This window comes from Haliaeetus albicilla, chromosome 13 (genome assembly GCF_947461875.1).
Source record: "Haliaeetus albicilla chromosome 13, bHalAlb1.1, whole genome shotgun sequence".
In the NCBI taxonomy this organism is placed as follows: Eukaryota; Metazoa; Chordata; class Aves; order Accipitriformes; family Accipitridae; genus Haliaeetus; species Haliaeetus albicilla.
In genome coordinates, this window is record NC_091495.1 from 7,699,204 (window position 1) to 7,709,728 (window position 10,525).

At 38.6% G+C, this 10,525-nt stretch overlaps 1 protein-coding gene across 2 annotated transcripts in view; it reads left to right on the forward strand.

Moving 5' to 3' along the window:
- The window catches only part of TP53BP2 (tumor protein p53 binding protein 2), a 50,903-nt gene extending 40,378 nt beyond the window's left edge, over positions 1 to 10,525 (forward strand). For both annotated transcript variants that reach the window (XM_069800061.1, XM_069800062.1), the window contains exons 14-18: positions 1,811 to 1,948; positions 2,531 to 2,664; positions 3,706 to 3,872; positions 6,895 to 7,094; positions 9,722 to 10,525. In XM_069800061.1, coding sequence (XP_069656162.1) covers positions 1,811 to 1,948; positions 2,531 to 2,664; positions 3,706 to 3,872; positions 6,895 to 7,094; positions 9,722 to 9,763 — 681 coding nt within the window. In that variant the 3' untranslated portion in view covers positions 9,764 to 10,525. The remainder of the gene's footprint in view (positions 1 to 1,810; positions 1,949 to 2,530; positions 2,665 to 3,705; positions 3,873 to 6,894; positions 7,095 to 9,721) is intronic.

The following is a 10,525-nucleotide window of genomic DNA, read 5'->3' on the forward strand; positions in this document are numbered from 1 at the left end:
CCTGTGCCTTGTATTGTAGAACTTAAGCAGATGTGGGAGAACAGTCGCACAAATAGTCTAGAAGTCCCTCTGGGTATCTGTTCTATTTGTGTGATGCCCTTATCTCCAGAGTTAATGACAGTCATGAAAAGTCTCTGTTGTCTCTGGAATAAATGACATGATGAAAAGTTTCAAATGGAATTTGATACACAAATAGTAAAACTCTTCTGGGCTGTATAGAACACTCCTTATGGAAGTCTGCTTACTACATCCAAACTATACTTGCCTCTTCAGAGAAAATAAAGTTAATTTTTTTGGGGGGGGAGGCACAGATACGGATTTCACAAGCATTTCCTACTATTCCGATCTGAGATGGAAACTAATTATCTTAATCCTGGATTGCATTTGTTTATCTGAAAGTGCCTTGCTTGAAAAATATGGAGAAACAGGCTTCTTTAAAGCAGAAACTAAAAACTCATTGGTAGACATCAGCTGCTTGCATTTCTTCTACTGAGGTGTTTTCTGACTTTTTCTTTGGAACCTGATTTAACATCAGTCAGTTCTCAAGTTGTATCAAAGTGGAGTCTCTTTGGGCTAAGGGTAGGCAGCATTTTACCATCTTGTTTGTTTTGGAAGTTTGTATCTGCATGTGGTATGGTGTTATCTCACTGTTGTAGAACAGACATGCTTACTGCTTTCAGTTCTTCAAAGACTTTCTTTTAAAACCTATTATGAATAGAATTCTAATAACTTCATACATGAAAGTGTTTTTTCCTCCATCACTTCAGTGCAGAGGAGTTAAAAGCTTTAAATGTGCTTTTTAACCTTGCAATTTCTGCATGGAATAGTCATTGCATGTTTTCATGCTTTAAAGACTTTGTCCTTTCTCCTTTTTAAAGGGAAACTTGAGTGGTAGGATTTCCTAAATTGTAAGAACTCGTTTCTGGTTGGTTTTGTAATAATTCTGCAATGATGAGAAGAAACCGGCCCAACTTCTTGATTTCATATTTAAATACTTGGGTTGTGCTGACAGGCTCTTTCTTTAGAAAGCCTGTACTTTTGATATTATGTATAAATCAACAGGCAAAAGAGTATTTTCTGGGAATCTCTTCGTATATATCTTATCTTCACATGTTTGCTCTTGCAAAACATGAGTCATTTCTATTCATCTTTGCTTGGACATCTGTCAGAAATTTACATACCCTTATGAATAGTGTTTATTGCTGCTGCACAGCCAGCTGGGGAGAATGCTGAGCGAATATATTGTCTAAAGGAAAGAGTACAAACTCAGCTATAGAAATACTTGGTTTCCAGTATCACTGGGAGTATCTAAAGTGTTTCTACACTTGGTTCTATATTCCTTCCAAAATCATTTTCCGTAACAGTTTATGTTCCTGCTAACCTCTGCTAAACTTGGGAAAATGTTAGGATCTTTAACATCGGTGCTTAAAAAGTAGCGTACTTAATGGAGCATACTATTTGGTTTGTGTAACAGCTTTGAGAGCTAATGCTAAAATGGTCTGAATACAAAAAAAAAATTGCATTTTTTCCTGATTTTCAGGGATTTGGGAGTTTTATTAATGTGTTTGATCAAGGTGAATTCTGTATTTGAGTTGATAGTGACCTTGTCTAGAGACAAAGGCAGAGATCTTCCATAACATGCCTAAACTACTATATTTGTAATGTGTTGGGGAATTGGTAGAAAATAGTTTAAATTTAATATTAAACACTGCATTAATTGGCCATTTCTGCTGTCATTCCCAAATAAGCAATCCTGTATTCTTGTTCTTCCCAGAAAAAAATGCCTGTAACTTGTGTTACCTTTTCACAGGGGAAGAGGACGAACTTGCGTAAAACTGGCTCCGAGAGAATTGGGCATGGAATGAGAGTGAAATTCAATCCCCTCGCGCTGCTTCTGGATTCATCTTTAGAGGGGGAGTTTGACCTCGTGCAGAGAATAATTTATGAGGTACAAATGCTAACTTCTAAGAGAAGGAATAGCAATCCTGGTTCAAACTGGGAAGTTGCAGCTTTTCTTGACTGGGGAAGCTAAAATAATAGTGCACAACCGAGATCTGCCCTGGAGGAGATAAGTCCTAGCAGGACGTGGCCACTTGGAGGCTGGTTTTAAAAGTGTGTGAAATCCACACTGGGTATTTGGCATCAAGAGTAAAAATTTGCAGGACAACTTTTTCCTCATTTCTTACATAGTGTTTCACCCCCTATCTGGCATGTGGGGGATGTGAATTTTACTTACAGTTAAATAGGCAAATACCAGAAATTTGTTTTAAATGCTTTTACTAAGTTGTCAAGATACTATTTCCCTGAACAACTTTAGGTTCTTACTATTAAAAGGAGGCTGCAAGCTTATATGTGAGTCTTCTTGTGAGATTGGTTACTGCTGTAGTTCTCTCCCTGTTGCTCATGTCCTTCATAGAAATATGGCTCAAAATCATATTTCAGAATAAGACAGCTCATTTTTATATGTGAAGAGATGTTTATGGTACAGAGTTTCACGAGAATGTGAATGTCTCCTTTTCTGACTGAATAGGTTGAAGATCCTAGCATGCCCAACGATGAAGGGATTACTGCACTGCACAACGCTGTGTGTGCTGGACACACGGAAATTGTGAAGTTCTTGGTGCAATTTGGTGTGAACGTGAATGCTGCAGACAGTGATGGATGGTAAGGCTTTCTTTAAGTGGTACCTTACAGATGCTCTCCACAGCAGAGCTGCAGCTTGGGGGCTGCTGCAGGTCCCTCAGAAGGTCCCTCAGTTTGCTCCTGTAGAGCTGGCAATGGCTCTTCCACAGTAGAACAGCAGCAGTCGTCTTTGGGGCACCATATGAGAATGTGCCGAGGAGAAAATAGGCAAATTATATTAATGTTCTCTATATGAAAAAAAGTGTGTGTCTAAGGCCTAGTAGGTTGCATACAGTTGTCAGGAAGTTGCGCTCTCTCTTTGAGATACTGAAGACAGCTTACGTGTAACAAGCTGTTTGCTGAAATTCCCAATGTCCTCTCTGTGAGACAGCCTGTAGCTTACATGTGCTCTGGACAGTATCTAGCCCTGCAAACTCTTCTCAGTTCTATGTCTAATACTTGGACAACTTAAAAACAAAACGAAGCAGAAAACCTCAACCTACAAACTAGGCTTGCAACTGATAATGGGTTACAGATCCTTCTTAAGGTAGCTAGGGAGCTTTTTTACAAAAGGCTAGGAGAAGGGGGCAGTGATTTTACTATTATATCTGCCTGTAACAAAAGTGTCTAAGGCCCAAGACTGAATAAAGATGCTTCTTGTCCCTCAGCCTCAGTAGTCATCCCAGTTACCTGCACTTGTCACCAACTCAGGTCTTGAAGTAATTATCTAGATTGTAAGAGGCATGATGTCAAAAGGATATCTGAGTGGTTTTTTTAATATTGATTTATTTTTTTATTCTTATTGCCTTAATGAATGTTCTTAAAATGTTAATGGATTATAAAAAGGTAGTGTGACTAGAGATCCATATGGAAGCCCAGCTTTAGGGCTCAAGCAGCTCTTGGTAGCTCCTGTTACTTGTGAAAAACAATTGCTCTTGACATCCTAGTTTAAGCATTTCTGGTGGGAAGCCTTCAGCAATGCAGTAGATTGCTGGGGGTTATGCACAAAAGTGGTTTGCCCCTAGGAGTCTGTAAGGACTGCTATGAGCAATAAAAGTAATGTGTCATCTTCTTGGCTTGCAGGACCCCATTACACTGTGCAGCATCTTGTAATAATGTGCAGGTGTGCAAGTTCTTGGTGGAGTCAGGTGCAGCTGTATTTGCAATGACCTACAGTGACATGCAGACGGCTGCAGACAAATGTGAGGAAATGGAAGAAGGCTACACACAGTGCTCCCAGTTCTTATATGGTAGGTGATGACAACTGAGTTCTGGAGTGTGCTAGGGACTCACCTGCCACTTTTCGGTACGCTTTTGGGTGAGAAGTGGTGAGCTGCATGCTTAGGTTGGTGTGCCCATGCCTTGAGTTTCTCTTGGAAAGAGAGAGGTTTTAGCCAGCTTCTTGTCACAAAATGAGGTCCATTGAGACTAACCTTGTAATATTGAACTTCTAGAGAAGATCTGAGTAACAAAATGTTCCTCTACATTAAAACCCTTGAAATGAGTTAAAAGCGTGCATCAACAAATATATCAGTGTGAGGTGATGATTAGGTGAATCTTACTACATAAGTACTTTTTTTTACATTAAAACCAAAAGTGGTCTGGGTATCTCAGTAGGAAGTTCATATCTGCTATCTGGTGTCTTTTAAATGAGGAATATTTCCTAATGTGCGCTTTAGAACCAAGAAAGGTATTGCCAAGTTTCTGCCTAAATGAAGGTTAGTAAGCACTGAATTTGACTTTATCTTTCTGGCCTTTTTCTTCTCTTGCATTTAAAAAGAAATCCCATATTAAATTTAGATTTTATTCAAATAGTAAGACTACAGGGAAACTGTCTTTTAACGGAGAGGATTAATTCCCCCTAGGGTGTGATGAGTATTAGTCACTGAGGTTTTAAATTACTGTCCTGTATGTAGTTCTTGTCCCCTAGGCACCTACCACCAGCTGGAGTGTCACCTATCTGTAAGAGGTTAGAGTAATAGCAATGTAAAAAGCTGTAATACAGCCTTTCTGTTTTTGTGGAACATGCAAGAACTGAGCTTCTATAAGCTGCTCAGCCAGTGTATTTCAAAATAGTCTGCCCAGCTGTCCTCACTAAGTTGGAAAACTGTATCTCTTGGTGCCAAATATATGGTTTTCCCTATGAAGGGAGGGAGCCTATTTAACTAGCATCAAAACCTGTGGGCTAAGCAAAATTCTGTTTAGTTTTGTATCCAGACTCCAATGGTGGTCATCAACAGAAAATGCCCAAGGAAGATTGTAGGACTAGATTAAAAATAATACTTGTTCAATATTTCTTACTGGTTTTAACTCTAATATGAGTTAAGAGGTAGTATCTTTGTGTTGAATAGGTCTTGAGACATTTCTTTTGGGAATTTGTCTTAAAATTCAGGTAAACAGCCTACAAGATCCTGTGGGAAGGAGATCCATGGCCTTATTATATAAAGCATTAAGAAATACATTCTTTTTGTTTGTGGGGTTTTTTGGACCCAACATCTTTCTTGTGATCTCACTTTATACTCTGTTTTTTCTTGGGTTTGGGATTTTTTTTGTGTGTGTTATGAGATACTTTTTCAATGGGTCCTGAAAGGACTGTAAGGCTTTGGCTTATTGCCAGCTTTTCAAAATTGAAACCACTGAAACTAAGGTATCTCTTGATACATTGGCTGTTGAGCTATTAAATCTCCATATTGTTCCAGTCGGAATTAATCCTATTGCAAAGACTGTTTCTGATTGCCTATAGTTATAGTAAGAAATTCATTCACTGGCTAAATCTGTCTCTTGCTGTAAAAGAAGTCTGGGGATGTGTATTTGTCTGTTTCCAGAACAGATACCGCATTAAAACCTGGCCCTCTAAACTTGTCTGTAAGGTGAGAAACCTTGGTGTAATTAATTGATTCACGTAATCCCTTTTTGTTGTAAATGATGCACAATACTGAATATCACCAACAAGTACAGGCAGGTTTAAATAAAACCGCTAGTCCTTTAGCATTGATTAAATTACAAGTCTGATGCTGCTTAATTATGTCATTTTTCACTTTCTAAGGCTTAATGCTTGTGTCTGTAAGAGCTGGTTTGTGCTGCTACCCCCCTGTGACTGTTAACACTTTTTTAGAAGACCAGATCCATTGTATGAATCTTCTCTTTGCTTTGATGTTCAGTGCTCAGTCTTAACCTTCCACATGGGTGCAGTGGAAGTAATTTAATTTTGCATGATGAGCTGGCATGCAGAAAGAACAAACTTGATTTGAGCAGATGCTTCCTTTAGCAGACATAGGTAAGAATTCTATACAATAGGTTGTAATAGGTAAGAGATGGAAAGGGAAATGACAAGTTTTGTAATACGATGTGCAACATACATACTCTTTGCTCCTGACAGTACCAAAACCAAACAAAAAACCCAGTAGGATTCAGTATTTTAAAATGGAAAAATTACTTAAGAGAAAGTTTCTATAACAGTTAAGTTACTTTTTCTGCTTGCTCGTTTGCTGCTTAGAAGCTGAGGAATGTGTACAGAAAGAATAGTATTTCACCTTTGGCTACAGCTCTAAAATGAGCAAATTCTAAATAACATCTGCAAGGCATATGCATGTACTCCAGAACATCTTGGTCCAGAAGCAATTGAACAGAATCATGTTTCTGAAGTCAGTGTTTAAAAAATAATTAAAATGGGGCAGAAATTAAGAACTGCTGGGATAAAAATGTTTTGAGTTAACCAAAAGCAGCTGGTGTGTAGCAGACAAATCTTTCAGGTATAGGTCTGAGATGCAACTTGTTTTAAAGTTCTGAACTAAAGTGACACAGGTGGCAAATGACACCTCAAGCATCAAAATGACAATGGTTGTCAACATAAGCAGGTATTGCTATCTCCCTTTGACAGAAAAGAGATTACCAATGAATTAAGAGTACAAACAAGTGTTTCTTGCTCATCACTTAGGAAGTGTGAAGACTAGCACAAAAATAACCTTTTATCCATCTGTGCTCCTCTCCGTGTTTCCCTCGTATTTTTTGAACACATGTAAGGAAGGAATCTGTCTGCCGTGTGCCAGGGCTAACTTCACAGTGCTACCTGTTCCAGGACTGACTTTGAGTAGGCTGATGACAGCAAGGTGCTAAGTGTGATAGGAACTGAGGTGGCTTTTTCGTTTGGTTAGTTTTTCAGTTGTGTGGGTTGGTGTTTTTTGGTGTGGTGTTTTGGGGTTTTTTTGGTGTGTGTGTGTTTGTTTGTTTGTTTTTAACTTTTATTGAACTGCTCTGTTTTTAATGTTGCAGGAGTCCAGGAGAAAATGGGGATAATGAACAAAGGAGTGATTTATGGACTCTGGGATTATGAGGCTCAAAATGACGATGAGCTCTCAATGAAAGAGGGAGACTGCATGACAATCCTGCGCCGGGAAGATGAAGACGAAATTGAGTGGTGGTGGGCACGGCTGAATGACAAGGAAGGCTATGTTCCCCGCAACCTCCTAGGGGTGAGTCCTTGATATTTCCAGAGTAAAAAAAAAAACAAAACACCTCACTATGTGGAGTATACACAGCATTATTCTCATGCATCTAGGTTAAGTGCAATTTCAAAAGTCAAGAGGAAGGAGTTGATGACCTCCATTTATTCACTGGGGGAGCTGGGAACCTTGGCAGAGTAGGTTAACACCTTCTGTTTAGATATCTAACACAGATTTATCTGAACATGACATGTGCATAAGGTTTTGTTGAGCATGTGAACAGAACAGGGTTCCCCCTCTTTTAAAAAGGGATATACTGGCACAAAGGGCCCTAAGAACTGAAACTTCTATGAAGAATTAGTCACGAGTCTTCCCCTGTCTGGGTGTACACAGTGCACCCTGTGATCCAAGATGGTTTCAGAGGGTTTTAAGAAAAATATTGCACAACTCTATAGTTTTTTCTAGTGTTGAAAAGGAGATCATGTTGCCAAATAAAGGCAGATCTTTTTCTTCTATGCTCTTTAAGTAATATTTAACCATATGTCAAAGGCCTTAAATGAATGGCCTCTCCTTTGCTCATCACCTTCTGTACTACCTCTTTTATTAAAAACAACTGTGTACAAATAATAGATACTTTCAATTATGTCCCTATATTTCTCCTTGTGGTTGAGTTGCTAGAAAACCATAGCAAATGGACACGTATAAAAATTCCATTAAGCTTTTTTCTACATATCCAGTTGTCCTGTTGCTGGAGGTAAGAGGTTCTGCCACTGCTAAAGATTAACCACTGTGAATTTTAGCTGAGTGATGTATGATGCTTGAAAGAGGCTGAACCTCCTTCCTCATGCAGATAATCCTTAAACTGGTTAGATTTTGCAGAGCGACTATATCTAATGCAAAATCAGTTCATTTCTGTATCACTTTCAGGTCAGGCCTACCCACAATGTACTGTAAAATTCTCCCTTACATAGTACTTCTGCTTAGTGTTTTCCTCTCCAAATGTAAACATTTCCAAATTGAGAGCTGCCATCAGCCCTGCACAGTAAGGTCAGAAATGGCAGCTGGTTTTTTTTTTTTCCTGCCCCAGGGTGAATTGTGCATGTGTTACTACTTCATAAAGTTTGTGCACTCAGCCTGAGCACAGGTGTGTAAGAACACAAGGAGCATCTCTGCTTCTGTAATAAAAAGCACAAAGCAACATAGCTTAGACTGGGGATCACAACTCATCCTTCTAAGCATCATACAGTCTGAACAGAATCTTTGGTGAAAACTACCCAAACCCAGTATTAACTGTTACGCTCTTGTGTCTGTTCAGTTGTCCTAGTACTGTTACTGAAGTATTATGTGGTTATTCTTAAAAGCAGTTACTGGAGACGAATATAGCAGCTGAAATCTAGGCTAAGATGTTTAACACAGAGGAAAATGTTTGGTAGTTTAATATATTCTTGTATTAAATTGTATTTTTATCATAGCTCCTTTATCCTTTTGCAGTTAGGTGCACTGAATAAAAACAAGGTTGAAATTATCTGCATCAGTACTCTACCCTTCTTAGCGACTCAGTAGCTCCCTAAGCTGTGAGAGCTCTAAAACTGAATGCAAATAAGATAACACTGTCAAAATACTGACTTCTTAATACCAAACAAAATCTATTGAACACTGTCAGGTGTTACGCTACTCTGACTGACTTTTTATCTCTGCTAGTGGTGAAATCATAGCAGGCTGAGACAAACTTGTGGGTGAAGTTGTTGGTCTTCTCTTAATCATTAGCTGACTGTGAAAAAGAAAGCCAGAGTCTGGCTGAAGAGGGCATCTTTAAGAACTTTAGCTGAAAAAACCTAGGATGTAATGTAGACATGCATTACTGTTTAGAGCATAGAGGATTCATCTTTCCTAACTGTACACTTCTATTTTTATGCCTGTAGTCATGCTTTGCAGAACAGTAGTTGTTCCCAAAGCACTTTGCAAGTGGGAGCCAAGAGCTTCCCAAGCATCTCGGCACTGCTGTGCCCTGTGTTGAGCTGTGTCCTGTCAGTTGTCACCCTGCAGCTGAGGCTGACGCAGTCTCTGTACCTGTGCGTCCATAGCCAGAATGTGTGACCAGCACACAGCTCAAGGGCCACAGGGTGACAGCTACTGATTAATGGCTGGGCAGTTAAATTAATTTAACTGGCCACCCACTATCCACTAACTAAAGCATAGCTCCCACAGTTCTTACACAGCCAGATTTTTCCAGCTTGCCCAAAGCTATAGATATATAAAGGCTGATAGGCATTGAGAGAGAGAAAGCAAAAGAGATTTTAATACCTCTCCATTTATAAAACAGGGAAAAATCTGGTAGTTCACTGAACACAAAAGTCTCCTGACTTAAAGCCACATGCTTTTCCTAGCCCACCAATCTGGGTAGAGCTTAAGGTACTGAATTAGGTGCTGTGTAATGCTTTCCTTCCATACTGACATGGTTAGTATTTTTTAAGATTGTTTAAGAATGCTAAATTTATATTTGTTAGTGGTCTGGGTGTTTTTTTATAACCATGCTTTTGCTACTAGAGATTGTGTTAGAGAGAGGTTTTTCTTTCCTCTTTTTTTGTCTTTTTTTTTTTTTAAAGTAACCTTTTAAAGCACTAAAATTTTAAATCTCATTTCTATTTTACCCTCAGCTGTATCCAAGGATTAAACCTAGACAAAGAAGCTTGGCATGAAATAGTACAGAAGCCAGATTCTTGAAATACTAATCACGGATGACTTACAAAAAAAAAAATCCATTTTGTGTTGGTTCCAGTATCATGAGACTTATTTCAATGACAATGTAATTTGAAAGCTATGAAGAATGTGCTTTGAAAACAAATGAAGGATTGATGCATTAGCAAATGGATGAGGGCATTCTACAAGATGAAATAATGCTTACAAGCAAATGAAATTCTGCTGCCTTTGGTCTAAGCAAACCATTATGTTCAAGTACCCACTCTGATTTCTTCAAACATGGCAGAAAAGAATTTCCCATTTTTCTGCATTAAATACAAGGACCTTTTCAATTTACCATTGAAGGAATCATCATGAAACAGACAACTTGGCTTTGTCCAAATTTATCCCAAGGCTTTTTCCAGATGGGAGAAATTAAAATAGAGTACGTGCACAGCACCCAAATGCTTATTGCTGGAAGCAGAATCTTTGTTAAAGAAGCTAAACTGAAGTGCATGTGAACGGTGACAACCACATGACCGATCCATTAAGCAATAACTTTTAAAAATGCTGTAGCATTTTAGGAATTCCATGTATTCAAAATATTATGTGCTGTAACAGACAATGTAGTTTTAGATTCCTCTTTTTACAAAGAGCCTCATGTATTTATTGTATTTTGTACTTTGAAAACTAAGCGTAGCAACTTTCTGTAGTACTTGACAACTTACTTGTTTTTACTTGACTGTGATACCATTAAACTTATGTCTCCTCTTAAGCTTTAA